This window comes from Urocitellus parryii, chromosome 3 (genome assembly GCF_045843805.1).
Source record: "Urocitellus parryii isolate mUroPar1 chromosome 3, mUroPar1.hap1, whole genome shotgun sequence".
Lineage (NCBI taxonomy): Eukaryota > Metazoa > Chordata > Mammalia > Rodentia > Sciuridae > Urocitellus > Urocitellus parryii.
This window is the reverse complement of record NC_135533.1, coordinates 138,647,663-138,662,683: the sequence shown is the minus strand read 5'-3', so window position 1 is coordinate 138,662,683 and position 15,021 is coordinate 138,647,663. Positions and strand designations below refer to the sequence as shown.

General features: G+C 50.7%; 1 protein-coding gene across 1 annotated transcript in view; it reads right to left on the bottom strand.

The window, feature by feature from the left end:
• Ksr2 (kinase suppressor of ras 2) overlaps positions 1-15,021 on the bottom strand; it is a 340,405-nt gene that overhangs the window by 50,981 nt on the left and 274,403 nt on the right. Inside the window, exons 10-12 of the mRNA XM_026386144.2 lie at positions 6,198-6,366; positions 2,374-2,415; positions 1,751-1,823 (exon numbers count right to left, since the gene is read on the bottom strand). Of these exons, the coding sequence (XP_026241929.2) occupies positions 1,751-1,823; positions 2,374-2,415; positions 6,198-6,366 (284 nt within the window). The remainder of the gene's footprint in view (positions 1-1,750; positions 1,824-2,373; positions 2,416-6,197; positions 6,367-15,021) is intronic.

Below are 15,021 nucleotides of genomic sequence, written 5' to 3'. Positions count from 1 at the left end.
CTGGGGGAGGGTGTGTTTCCGGGTGCAGGAGGGCAGGTAGCATCTGCGCTACTGAAGGCCCACAAGAGGTGGATCAGGTAGGAAAAGGGACTCACAATGATGGCCTTGCTCCCTCCCTAGTCCTCCAGTTGAAGCTGAGCAGACTCTCTCTGCCCACCTCCTCGCTGTGTGTGGGGACCCTCCCCGCATCCGGACCCTCAGGTTCCAGGAAGCTGCTGACCCTGCAGACAGAATCAACCCACTTCCTGGAAGGGGTCCTGGCTGGAGAGAGTTTGGAAGGGGGAAAGGAGGACATCACAAAGTGTGTGCATCGTCCAGTTATTCATAGCACCTCCTAGGAAGGCCCCGTCAAACTGCACAGTGACAGCTGACAGGTTAGGAACTCAGCGCCCCCGGGTGGGACAATGCAGTTGGAGTCCCCCCCTCCCGGTGCCTGGCAGTCCCCCTCCTTTTGCATTAAGACCGTGACTCCAGCAGCCAGGGCTGTATGATGAGTCCCCTCTGGGAACAGTGGGTCCCCGTCCCTCCATGCATCTCAGCGGATCTCGGGAGCTCCTGACTCTGCTCTCCACACACTCCCTGACCCTCAGTTAATAACCTGGAGCTCGTCTTGCACAAATGGTGGAGTTGGTTTTTGTGCTGCAGAGAAATGATCTGGAGCGAGGTGTCAGCACAATGTCCCCCAGCAGATTGCTGCTCCTTTGGTTTCAGAGATGTGCCATTTGGTTCTTTAACAACGTCCTAAGGCAGGTCCAAATGGATGGAGCAGCTTCAGGAGCCCGAAGAGAAACCAAGTAGGCAAAAAAGGGTGTTGGGAACCGGCCCAATCCTAAGACACCGCAGACTGCAGCCACAGCCAAAGAGACCAAGGGGGAAGAGACCACCTGCAGAGAGGGCCAACCTCCCTGGGGGCTGCACACTAGGATGCTCATTCTAGTGTTGTTTACAGCAGTGAAATACAGGACTCAATGGAAATTCAGGAAGAGGGGACATGGTCATGGAAATGAGTTGGTAGGACATTTCACTGTCATTAAAAAATAACGTCATTAAAAAATAAGAGTCTGGAACAATATGGAAAATGTGATGTCACAGCATGAAAGATAACCAGGCAGGGTTCCTGCATATCTCACAGAGCCCAAGGAGGAATGGAGTCTGCGCCATTTCCACCCGGCTCTAAACCAGAGGTGGCAAGCCTTTTCTGCCAAGGGCCACAGAGCCACAGGGCCACAGGGCTGGCTTCTGTATAGCGACTCAACCCTGCTGCCTACTGGGAAAGCAGCCGCGGGAAAGACACCGCCAACAAATGCGCCTGGTTAGGTGCCAATAAAACTTGTAAAAACAGGCAACAGGTTGGATTTGTGTCCTGGGTCATTGCTTTCTGATCCCCGGTATAAATCTAAGTGACACTTTTTAAAGGGGAAGGGACAATGACCTAGATTAAGTGCATTTCATAACCTTCTGCCTTAGAAAAGTTCTTTCTAATCCCAGGAAGTGGGGTCCCGGGGTCCTGGGGGTCCTACTTGCCCCGAGGGCCAGAGCCACAGGCAGAGCTGGCTAGTGGGGGTGACGCCCTCTCCTCTCCGTCTCAGCCTGTGTGTCCTGGCCTTCCTTCTCTCTGCCCGAGTCCTGCCAGGTGTCCCCGCTCCCCGCCCCGTCTATTCCAGAGGAAGGAAGGAGACCTGACCAGAGCAGACGGAAGGCCCGGATTTCATAGCAGAGGGCAGGGGACAGTGGCCTCTGCTCCACTTACATTGGATTCGAAGTCACCGGATGCAGGATGACCTGGGGTGCCCGGGTTGGCGTCTCTGGCACCGGCACTACATCTGAGTGTGAAATCCAACAGTCAGAGGCCAAACATGGAATGCAGACTGCCCCCCGAGGCCGGACTCCTAATAACACTTCACCACATCGGGGTCCCGGGGGCGGCCCATCCCCTTTGTCCCTTCCTCAACCACGGGGACTTTACATGCTGAGATGACCCCCTGCGCACAGTCCACCGCTGTGGTCTGGGGAGCTGCCAGAACCCCTAAGCATCTAGCCAGGAGGGCCTGTTGGTCACCTCTGAGTCTCCCTTGGGACCGGGGGCCAGTTGGTCTCGCATCTTCCAGCGAGGGCCTCTCTGACCGTCACTCCCCTGCCACGTGACCCCTCCTCTGCCTTCCACAGCGGATCACCCTCTAGGGCTTTTCATTGTGGTTGGGGACCATGTTGATCCCTTGATGCCCTTGAGACCTCCCACCCTGATCTCCACTTCCACATCCAGACATGATCCTGGGGTGCGGCGACCCCCACCACCTCTTCCATGGGGTGCATCTCACCATTCCCCTCTGCCCATCCCCCAGCTGCAGGGCCCCCCACAAACGCGACACTCACCTGGGAAGATGAACTGCTGCTTGTACTTGTAGTAGTGAGAAGCTTGAAAGAGAGGGAGAGGAGGGAGAGAGAGCGAGAGAGAGAGAGAATACTAGTGTGAGAGTCCCTCCAGGTACCAAGATGGGCTCCTCCCACCTCCTCCACGTCTCTGTCCCCCCAGAGCACTTCCACAGGTACCCCAAATTTCAGGGGATTATGAACAAGTGTGAGGAGACCAGAACTCTAAGCACCCTGTCCCCGGTCACTCACGCTCCCTAAAACCAGACCACTCCCGCTTGGCCAGTTGTCCCGACACAAAGCCGTATTTTGTTAAACGCATAATTACAAACAGCAGAGTCTGTAAAGCCACAATCCAAAATATTAATTCTTTGCCTTTTGGCAGAATGATGACCGTGACTTTAAAAAAAAAGAAAAGAAAGAGCATGCCTGCTGTTCCTGTGCTTTCTACATTTCCACACTGAGCACCAAGACCTTGGCTTTTCCATTGCTGTTGCACATGACTGCCAACTCGTGGATTAGAACAGCCCCAGTGTGGGTCCTCTTCCAGTCGGGAGCTCCCGGGGCTGGAGTAAGCCTTAAAGGGCTAGAATCGAGGGCTCTGTTCTATCAGGGATCCCTGGAGACTCTGACCCCTGGCTCCTCCAGCTGCTTGAGGCTGAGGGCTCCCAATCTCATCCCTCCAATCTCTGCTTGTGCCCGACATCACGTTCTACTGCCCGTGACCTTCCTGCCTCCCTGGGATAAGGGTCGCTGTGATTACATGTAGGGCCACCAGGATAATCTGACATCTCGAGATCTGTGACTTCATCACATCGGCAAAGATCCGTTTTGTCGTGTCCAGTAGCAGATTCGCAGACCCTGGATTAGGACAGGGGCTTTTTTTTTTTTTTTCCTGAGAGGGACATTATTCTACTTAACACAAGCGTAAGTGAAACCTGAGTTTAGGAAACAGTTATGTACAAGAAACAGCCAGGACTGTGCTGCTGAGTCTCCACCAATTCCTTCGCTCCTTGGTCCACTCACCAGGGCTCAGGGGGCTCAGATACTAGGTTTCTTACTTTCTTTTTTTTAATACATTTTTTTGTTGTCAATGGATCTTTTTTTATTTATTTATGTGTGGTGCTGAGAATTGAACCCAGGGCCCCCCACATGCCAGGCAAGTGCTCTACCACTGAGCTGCAGCCCCAGCCCCAGATACTAGGTTTCTAATTTACCTCTTATTTCTTTGGGGTACAGTGTCTGAGAATAGGGAGCAGGCCACACAGTTTTAGATGCCCTCATAAATTAAATCGACAGAGATGGGGTTAGGTATGAGTCTGAACTGCCAAATCCACTTCCAGAAACTGTTTGATGATGCCCAGCAATGAGCTGCCCCTCAGAGCTGGCCCACCGAGGGTTAGCCCGGGGGTTCTGAGCCCCCTGGTTCTGAGCCTGGGGTCCAGAAGGCGGCCCTGCAGGATGGAATCCTGTCTCTGCTGTGGGTTCCTTGCCAAAGCCAAAGCAAATCTCTGTGAATTGCAGGGTCCTTGCACAAAACAAGGTCAATAACCGTCCTTTCCACACAGGACTAGGACCCTCGTTCCCAACGAGCATGTCGTGGGTTCTAAATAAGAACAGTCAGCCCCCCCGGGCACTCAGAGGTCCCACATCAATAGATATGACTAATCCAGGATTGGAAATATTTGAAAATAAATGGCATCTGTCCTGAACATTACTGAACATGTACAGACTTTTATCCTTGTCATTATGCCCTAAGCAATGTAGCAGAACCACAATTTCCACAGCATTTGCATTGTATCAGGCATTATGAGTCATCTAGAAACGATTTAAAGTCTATGAGAGAATGTGTGCAGGGGCCACGCGGATACTGAGCCATGTGACATATGACACTTGGGCATCCATGCATCTGGATGTTCAAGAGGGTCCTGGAACCCCAGGATCCCGAGGGAGGCATGTATCCGTTGCATCGAGCGAGCAGACGCTTCAAAAAGCTCTCAACTCAGGGACGAGCAGGATCGATGATCAAGGCAATCAGATAGCTTCACACACTAAGTCCTTTGTTTGGGGGAAGGAAATAAAACACCCCAAGAGGTTGGAACTGATTCACAAGCTCCTTCAGGACAGAGAGTCAATCCCAGCGTCTCAGGATCCCAATCCGTGCACACACGCATGAGCAACACACACCTGTGGCAACACACATCTGTGCCTCTTTGATCACAGAGAAAACAGCAGCGACTTTTAGGTCAGACCATTTGCAGATGACTTCAGGGAGCTGAAGTCCAAGTGGATTTGGGCTCTGGAAAACGGGGTGTCCAGAGAGCAAACAACTCACTCTGGGTTCCAGAGCAGAGCTCGCAAAGAGACAAAGACCTGCATGACTCGACTCCAAGGGCTGTTTTTTTTCCCCGTTACATAACCTAGGTTTCTGATGGCATGCAGCCATTTTGCCAACAAGAGGCCAAGATTCAAAAAAGGACAAACTCCTCTCAGGCGGCTTAGCTGATCTCTTTCCCCCGAGCTCTGACGGGGCTGGGAGCATCCTGGGTCTGCAGGAGAGATTAGCTGATGGTCAAGTTCCCCTAAGAAGGAGGAGCTGGGCTGTGGCGCAAGAGCTGCCTGGGAAGTCTGAGGGCCTGGCCTGGCAAGGGGCCACCCCCCACATGCCTCCATGACCCGGGCCAACCCCAGCCTTGACCCTTCCCTGGGCCCCAGGACAGCTCGTTCTTGATGACTAAAAAATGATGAGAAGAGAAAGTGTCCCAGGAGACCTGCTCTTCTGTGGCTAAGTCACCACACAGAAGCAGGGATACACCTGAGCGGGCAGAGGGGCAGCCGAGCTGCTCCTGGCTTCCTGGAGTCAGAGAGGAGTTGGGGCCCTGGAGCCACAGAGGGGTGCGGGGAGAAGTAGGTGACAAACCTTCACACCTATATTGACTTGGTTCACACCTGTCCCTCCTGCTGAGCCACAGACCCCCTGATAAGAGAGATTGTTGGGGACAGAATAATGTCCCCATCCAAAAGATGTCCCTGCCCTGATCCCTGGACACATTACCTTCGATGGCAAAAGGGACTTGGAAAAGAGCCTTGGGATGGGGACATTGTCCCGATTCCCCGGGAAGAGCTCAATGTCAATTACAAGGTCCTTGTAAGAGAGAGGGCAGAGGGTCAGAGTCAGAGAGAGGCAGAGGAGATGCGGTAATGGGCAGAGCTGGGCCGCGAGGGCCCCACAGGGGAACAGGCCCAGCCTCCAGAGGCTGAGGAAGGCAAGAGCTGCAGCCTCCTCCGCAGCCTCCAGAATGAACCAGCCACGCTGGCACCTTGGGTTTTATCCAAGTGACTCCAGGCTGCACATTCAGAGCTGGGTCCTGGCATGGGGTTGATGGAGAAGGAGGCCCTGCTCAGGTGGGTGTCTCTCAGAACCCAAGAATCATGCTGTCCGTTTGGACACACTTAACTCCTAGGACAGCCACTGGTTCCAGAGTAGAGGGTCCCCCACAACTTAGGTGAAGCTACCAGGTGCTGTTGACCAAAAGACCATCTCTAAGAGTCCCTGCAGCCCCCTGTGCCTCAGTTTCCTCTTCTTTGAAATAGACCTGTATACTTCCTCCTGGTTCCTCTAAAGAGTAAATAAGGTCACATATGACGATTGCCCTGCATATGGCAAAGGTTTACCATCTATGTGGCTCCCTGGCCCTCTCTGGTCATCAGCCCACTGCCTTCCAGCAAGGACCAGCCCCATCCCAGCCTTGGCATGGACCCCACCCCTCCTTCACCTCTGCGCCACCAATGCTCTGCGATTGGCATCTCCCTGAGCCTGGAGCTACCTGGCAGGTTGAAGTTCTTCTGCTGCCTCGTGCACTGCGGGGAAGGGTGCAGGGGAGAAGGCGGCGTGGCGCTGGGAGGGAGCGGGGGTGCTGGTGAGGACGGCGTGGACGACGTCGTGGATGAGGGGTTGCTGCTGGAGTCTGGCTGGTAAGGGACAGGGATGTGGTCCTGCAGAGAGAAAAGAGGGCAGGGGTCAGGACCGGGCAGGGAATCAGAGACAGCAGAAAGAGTGAGCCGAGCAGGAAGGAGCCCCCTCCCCCAGCTTCCTCAGCAACTCCCGCCCCTTTTCTGCTGTCCCCAGGTCCCTCCAGGGTCCCAGCTGTTTCATCAGCTCTACCAGTTGGCATCCAGCTGTGGAAGGAATGGCATCCGGAATCAAACCCCTGGGCACTGCTTGGACCCCAGAGTGAAGGGTTGTTGCATAATGAAAACCACACAGGTGACAGCCACGTGGCCCGTGCCTCTTTGATTCTGGAAAGCCCCATGTGGAGGTGCCCAGAAGACACTCCTCATCCTAACACCTCTCCTCCTGAGTGTTTATTAAAGAATCAGCAGCCCGACAGCGGGCCGAGAGCGCGAGCGAGAGCCTCCAGCATCTCTGCCCACATCCTGGCTGGAATCTGCACCCCCTCTCCTTGCCGGAGACCAGCTCCACAGCGAGGCGAAGACAGGATCCAAGTGTGCATCCTCAGATGGCCTTGGGGGGCAGTTAAGAGGACGATGTAGTGAAGAGAATGGTGTCCCCATCCCCCAAAGACCGGTCACTCCGAAATTCAGAATCCAATCGTATTAGGAATAAGGGTCTTTGCAGATGTAATCAAGGTAAGGGTCTCCAGGAGGGACCATCCTGGATGAAATCCAATGACAGATTGTCATTGTCCTTTATAAGGGACAGGTGAGGACAGGCACAGAGGTCAAAGCCAGGTGAAGACAGAGGTGGAGACGGATGAAGCCATCGTCAAGGATTGCTGGGGCCACCTGAGAGGCCACCGAGAGTCCAGCAGGCACCTCTGGTGACATTTTGCCATTTCTCAGTGGTGTTCTGTGACACAGATAAACCACAGTGTGTTTAACCACTACCTACTAAGCTGCTTCCCGTCATTGGCTACTGTGGACCAAGCTGCTATAAACATTTGTGCACAGGTTTTAAGTACAACAATCTTTTATTGGACTGGAATAAAGGCCCAGGAGTGCAATTTCTTGATAATGTGGTAATGACATGATTAGTTTTCAAAGAAAATGGAAAAATGGTTCTCCAGGGAGGCTGCACCGCTTTGCCCCCGCAGGCCACGAATCCCTGATTTTCTCAGTATCCTAACCAGGGCTTAGCTTCGTCACCATTTCTCTTTTATTCTGATAAGAGTGTACTGGTATCTCATTATGCATTTAATTTGCATTTACCTAATGGCTAATGACACGGAACATCTTTCATGTGCTTATCTGCCATCTGTATATGCTTTATGGTTTTGATGACTGTAGCTGTATAAGAAGCTTTGAAATGGGGTAGAATTTTTTTTCCATTTTATTCTCTTTTCAAAAGTGGGATTTTTTTTTCTATTCTAGTTCCTTTGGCTTTTCATATAACTTTTATTAGACGGTCTTGTATTTACCTACAACAAGTCTTGCTGGGGTTTTGGTAGGAGTTGTACTAACCCTATGTAGCCATTTTGGGGAGAATTGACTTCTTGACTATGTTGGACCTTACAATCCATGAACATGGTATATATTTTAATTTCCTAGGGCTATTGTAAGAAAGTACCATCAACTGAGTGGCTTTAAAAAAAAAAAAAACATGAATTTATTCTCTCCCACTTCTAGAGGCTCCACATCTGAAACCCAGGTCCTAGCAGAGCCATGTCTCAAGCTCCCCCTGAGACTTTAGGTAGACCCTTCCTTGCCTCCTCCCGGCCTCTGGTGATGTCGCGGTTCTTGGCATCACCCGGCTTATAGCTACAACATTCCAATCTCTACCTTTTTTGTCACATGGTGCTTTTCCTGTAGATCTCTGTCTGTCTTCTCCTTTTCTAATAGACATGAAAGTCATACTGGGTGAGGAACCACCACTATGACATCATCTGAACTAGACTACATCGGCAAAGACCCTTTTTACAAATAGGGTCACATTCACAGATCCAGGGGGTCAGGACTTTGTCTTATATTTGTAGGGGACAAAGCATGATTCCCAAAAGTATGTCCCTCCATTTCTATAGGTCTTTGTTTCCTTTCCCTAGGATTTTGCAGTTTTTAGCATACAAGTTCTGTGGATGTTTTGTTAAATTTATCTCTTTCTCATTTCACTGAACAATTATAATGGTGTATTTTAAATTTAGGCTTCCATACCTTAATTGCAAACAGACTGAAATACAACTACTTTCTGCATATTGACTTTGTGTCTTGCTGTATTGCTGAACTGGCAATTCATTCTATTATTTCCAAGGGGGGTTTCCTTTTTATTTTGCTTCTTGTATATGCTTTGGGGTTTCCTACATAGACAATGATGTTATCTGCAGATAAGGACAGTGTTATTTTTCTTTTTTCAATTGGCATCTCTCTCTCTCTCTCTCTCTCTCTCTATCTCTATCTCTATCTCTCTATCTCTTCATTTTCTTTTCTTGTCTTCTTGCAATGGCTAGAACTTCCAGCACTAAGTCTAACAGGAATGGTGAGAGTGGACATTATCTACATTTGGGCATTGCTCAGATTTTTGAACCTGTAAGTTTATGTCTTGAGCCCAGTGGCATCCATGCTAGCTTCTTCAAGTCCCAGTCTGGGATATTTGAAGCCAAAAGGAGTTTCAGGGGACTCATTGTGAACCTCTAGCTGCTGCCTTTTTATGTACTTATACATAATCCAGGGAATTCCATTGCACTTAGTGGGAGAAATAGGGAGAAGTCCATCCTCCCCCAAACTGTGAAGTCTTTTTAATCTGTTAGTTCTTTTAATCCTGGCAACAAATCTGCAAGTTGGGTGTTATCTCTGGGGGGAAAAATTAGGACTTTGAAAGTGGAGGTTCACCCTCTGCTTGTGTAATGAGAAAAATGCACACCTCCTCTGTGTACAGCTGGCCTTCCCAGACTCTGAGACTTTCCCTGTGATAATGGCCCCCACTAGTAAGATCTCTGACCCAGTGGGGGAGAAACCAATTTGAGTGTAAGGCAGGGGACACCTGACCACTTGGACATACGTTTACTGTTGCAGGTCATGTTCTAGCTCATTCTAGCCACCTCCCAGGAAAGGCCACCTTGGAGGTAACTCTGATCTGATGTCAGCAGAAGGGCAGCCTTCTTGCTCTACCTGGAAAGCTAATTCCTTTTTCATGACCACACACGTGTAAGTGCAATGCCATCTGAGGGACATGAGGATTTATGTGGTTGGGCTATGACCTGGAGAGAGGCTCTCACAGGCCAGTGGGGCATGTGAGGTACTTCAAGGAAGTCAGAGGTTGGTGATGTCATATGAGGGAGTGGAGGGAACAGAATGGGTCATCTAGCCCCCTCTGGAGCCTCTGCTCTTTGAACTTCCACTCGTGGACTGGCAGATTTCAAGAAGTTTCCACAGATGATCTGCAAAGATGATCATTATGTAGGTTACAAAATCATGATGACTTGTGCTAAAAATTGGTGTCCCATGCATAGCAACTGAGTCCAGACCTTGCTCCAACAAAGATGCAAGATTCAGATGAAAATGTTTAACCACAACGCATGCGTTCAGGCTGGACCTGGGCTGACGTGACTTCTCCTATCTCATGTCACTCCCACACCCCTGAATGTCCACTTCAATCACATCAAATGGCCCACGGTTCCCAACATAAACCAGGCCCTTCCATATCTTCAAGGCATAGGACACGCTGCCATCTCTATTTGGAACCTTTGTTCAGCCCTGTCCTGCTCTGCCTGGAAGATGTCCCTTCCTTCTTCAAAATGCAATTCAGATCTCTTTTCCTTGAGAAGCTGACTTGACCTCCCCACCCCACCAGGTAAGGTACATTGTCCCCACCAGCCAGGCACAATGTCCTTGCTTCCACGGTTGCTTCTATGTGGTCACTTCTCAGATTGTCTTCCTCTAGACTAGGAGCTCACTGAGGTCAGGCACCATATTATCTTCATCTCTGTTCTCAGCACTTAGCAAAGTGCCAGACACATAGTAGCCCCTCAATAAATGTATGTGGAGAAAGAAAGAAAGGAAGGAAGAAAGAAAGAAAGAAAGAAAGAAAGGAAGGAAGGAAGGAAGGAAGGAAGGAAGGAAGGAAGGAAGAAAGGAAGGATTGGAGGGATAGAGAGAAGGAGAGAGAGAGAAGAGGAAGATGCATCTCTTCCCACTAGACTGGGCCAATCATTCGTCTTAGAATCTGCAAAACTCAGCACAGAAACAACACATCATGGGGAGGGGCTGATCAATGCTATGTGAATGAATGAGCAAACCAATCAGTCCGTCAAGGGGCAGGGTAGTGGCAGAGCTGTCTTTCTGGGGGAAGGAGTCATCTCTACCTTCTGAGGACAGGAATCAGGTTCTGATCACGTCGATAGCTCGGGGCTGATGGGAATAAACAGACTTGTCGATAGTCTGGTGCTCACTTTCCCTGGCAGAATTGCTTCCACAGGAGGGGGAATTCCTTCTGCAGGTCAGACCCAGGTCTCTGCCCCAGAGGGACCGGCAGTGGGAGGTTGAGTTCCATCAGAGGGAAACTTGAACTTTACCAGGTCATGCAGGGAAAGGCGGATGGCACGTCCCTCTTCTGAACACAGGTAAGAGATGGAAACATCTCTCAGAAGCCATCCCGTCTGTCCCCTTCATTCTGTAGGTGGGGATGCTGAGGTGTAGGACGAGGAAATGGCTGGCTGGAGTCACACAGTTAGTGACCCAGGTCCCAACTCGCAGCCCAGAGGCAGACACACAAGTTTGTACCAAGGAGCAAGAAACTCACATCTGATCTGGGAATCAGCTAGAAGGATGTTTGAAAGAACGATCAAGGCTCACCGCCGGAGAAAAATGCCCGTTTACTGAGGAACAGCTCTGCATATTTATAGAGCCAGGGGTGGTGTGACAGTTATGACAGTTTAACGGTTGAAGGGTTTGACAGTTGTCTGGGGGGCTTTCTGATTGGTGGGTAAGGATCATGTGATCCTGCTGTTCAATGGTGAGCCCTGCTGGCTCACATGATCCTTACCCACCAATGAGAACGCACCCCAAGCCAGCTGCCAAAACACCATTAAATTGTTAAACTGTTTCAACTGTCACACCTCCCCTGGCTCTATAAATATGCAGAGCTGCCTCAATAAACGGATGCCCCACGCCAAGCCTTGATGGTGCTTTCAATGTTCATCTCCCAGGTTCCCATGTTACCTCGAGAAGCACTGAGTGGGACACGGTGAGATGTAACTGCTCTTCCAGGGACGTTCCCTAAAGACACTGTCCTCGTCCTCTCACCTCACGGTCTTGGCTGAATGGACTGACCTGAAGAAGCAGACATATTTGTCCTGTGACCTCTGATAGCCCACTCCCAACACAGGACCATGGTGGCACCTGGTCATTAACCTGTGATACGGAATGACATGATGACTTGGGCCAACAAGGAAAGTCGCAGAAGACACGAGGAGTAAAGATTGAGGAGAGGGGAGATCGGGAACACGGGTTCCCGACACCAGAGAGCCAACAAGTTGCAGGTACGAGGAGCAGCAATGACTGAGAGAAAGGGTGACACTAGAGAAAGACAAAGCCAGGCAACAGCAATGGACAGAGCAGAACCAGGAAGACCACCTGAGGAGTGCTCATGAGGGACCAGTGATGACCTGGAAGCCGCCTGACCCAGGCCTTCCTCCATGTCTAGTTCCGTAAGGCCAGCTCCGCCAGGGAGATGTCCCCTTCCTTTCTTGCCAGTGTCCTTCCTTACAACAGACAACTCAGTTTGCTGAGCATGGCCTAGGCAGGTCTCTGTCCCTAGCAAGCCACCATGCAGCCCCTTCAAACAACCTGACCACAGTGAGACAGCTCCAGCCTCCGCCACCACTGCAGATGGCATCTTTGATGGCTTGAGGCAGAGGGACAAGGTAGATTGGTGCTGGCTGATGCGCTTGCTATTGCTTCTCCTCCATTGTCCTTCAGTTCCTCCATCATCTCCTCTTCTTCTATCTCCTTTATCCTCCTCCAACCTTCCCCATCTCCTCCATCCTTCCCCATCTCCTCCATCCCTCCCCATCTCCTCCATCCTTCTCATCTCCTCCATCCTTCCCCATCTCCTCCATCTTTTCTCATCTCCTCCAGCTCCTATATCTTTCCCCATCTCCTACATCCTTCCCCATCTCCTCCATCCTTCTCATCTCCTCCATACTTCTCCATCTCCTCCATCCTTCCCCATCCCCTCCATCCTTCCCATCTCCTCCATCCTTCCTCATCTCCTCCATCCTTCTCATCTCCTCCATCCTTCCCCATCTCCTCCATCTTTTCTCATCTCCTCCAGCTCCTATATCTTTCCCCATCTCCTACATCCTTCCCCATCTCCTCCATCCTTCTCATCTCCTCCATACTTCTCCATCTCCTCCATCCTTCCCCATCCCCTCCATCCTTCCCATTTCCTCCATCCTTCCTCATCTCCTCCATCCTTCCCATCTCCTCCATCCTTCCCATCTCCTCCATCCTTCCCATCTCCTCCATCCTTCCTCATCTCCTATATCTTTCCCCATCTCCTATATCCTTCCCCATCTCCTCCAACCTTCCCCATCTCCTCCATCCTTCCCCATCTCCTCCATCCTTCCCATCTCCTCCATCCTTCCTCATCTCCTCCATCCTTCCCCATCTCCTCCATCCTTCTCATCTCCTCCATCCTTCCTCATCTCCTATATCTTTCCCCATCTCCTACATCCTTCCCCATCCCCTCCATCCTTCCCATTTCCTCCATCCTTCCTCATCTCCTCCATCCTTCCCATCTCCTCCATCCTTCCCATCTCCTCCATCCTTCCTCATCTCCTATATCTTTCCCCATCTCCTATATCCTTCCCCATCTCCTCCAACCTTCCCCATCTCCTCCATCCTTCCCCATCTCCTCCATCCTTCTCATCTCCTCCATCCTTCCTCATCTCCTATATCTTTCCCCATCTCCTCCATCCTTCCTCATCTCCTCCATCCTTTCCCATATCCTCCATCCTTCTCATCTCCTCCATCCTTTCCCATATCCTCCATCCTTCTCATCTCCTCCATCCTTCCTCATCTCCTCCATCCTTCCCCATCTCCTCCATCCTTCCCATCTCCTCCAGCCTTCCTCATCTCCTCCATCCTTCCCATCTCCTCCATCATTCCTCATCTCCTCCATCTCCTCCATCCTTCTCTATCTCCTCCATCATTCCTCATCTCCTCCATCTCCTCCATCCTTCTCTATCTCCTCCATCCTTCCTCATCTCCTCCAATCTTCCCCATCTCCTCCATCCTTCCCCATCTCCTCCATCCTTCCTCATCTCCTCCATCCTTCTCCATCTCCTCCAATCTTCCCCATCTCATCCAATCTTCCCCATCTCCTCCATCCTTCCTCATCTCCTCCAATCTTCCTCATCTCCTCCATCCTTCCCATCTCCTCCATCCTTCCTCATCTCCTCCATCTCCTCCATCCTTCTCCATCTCCTCCAATCTTCCCCATCTCATCTAATCTTCCCCATCTCCTCCATCCTTCCTCATCTCCTCCATCTCCTCCATCCTTCCCATTTCCTCCATCCTTCCTCATCTCCTCCATCTCCTCCATCCTTCTCCATCTCCTCCATCCTTCCTCATCTCCTCCATCTCCTCCATCCTTCTCCATCTCCTCCATCCTTCCTCATCTCCTCCATCTCCTCCATCATTCCTCATCTCCTCCATCCTTCTCATCTCCTCCAATCTTCCCCATCTCCTCCATCCTTCCTCATTCTTCAACATCTCAATTCCCCGTCCTCTTCCATCTCCTCCAGCACTTCCTCTTCTTTCTCCTTTCCTCCTTCTCCTTCCTTTTCTCTTCCTCTTCCTCCTCCTGCCTTATTCCTCTCCTCTTTCTCTACTTCTTCATTTTCTTCCTCCCTCCCCTTCCTTCTCCCCATTTCTTTTGTTACTCTTCCTCATCCTCCTCTGTCTTCATCATCCAGCCACTTCCATGCCCTGGGTACCTGAGTTGGACTCACTCCTTTATCATATGCACATCTAATTTCCCCTACAACCCACTAATAACTCCCATTGTATGCCCATTTTACAGAGGGGACAGACCTTGAAATGGCCTGCCCATGGTCACACAGAACGTTAAAGGGCTGAGCTGTGAGCCTGGGTTTTCTGACTCCAAAATCCACATTCTCACCTCTGCACTAGGTGAAGGAGCAAGGCCTCTGTGATCCTGGATGGACTGAGCCACACAGAAGAAACCAAGAGCAATAAAAAGGAAACCTTCAGACCAAATTGGCCCAAGAATTTATTACACTAACCCCATGATTAGCTGACAAAAAGAATCTGCACAAAGCCAGGGGGAAGAGGAAGGGGTGCTGTGTGGGTGGGGGTAACCCAGCCTTGTCATAGGCCCCGTCTACCTTCATGTCAAAGCTGCCTCTTAAACAGAGGTTAATCTATTTCCTTTATCAAATTCTCCTGCTGGCAGACAAGTAGGATAATGTCACAGTCACTGATCTGTGTGACCTGAGCTTTGTCCCTTTGGACACCAAGAGGCTCCAGTGCCTTTGAGGCCAGGGGGCAAGATCTTGAGATGGCTCCTCCTCCTCAAGACATCACATGAGGAAAAATGGCCTAAGGTGTGTGATTACTTCTTTTAGAGACCTATATTTTCTGCTTATTTATTTATTCATTCTGCAGTGCTGGGTG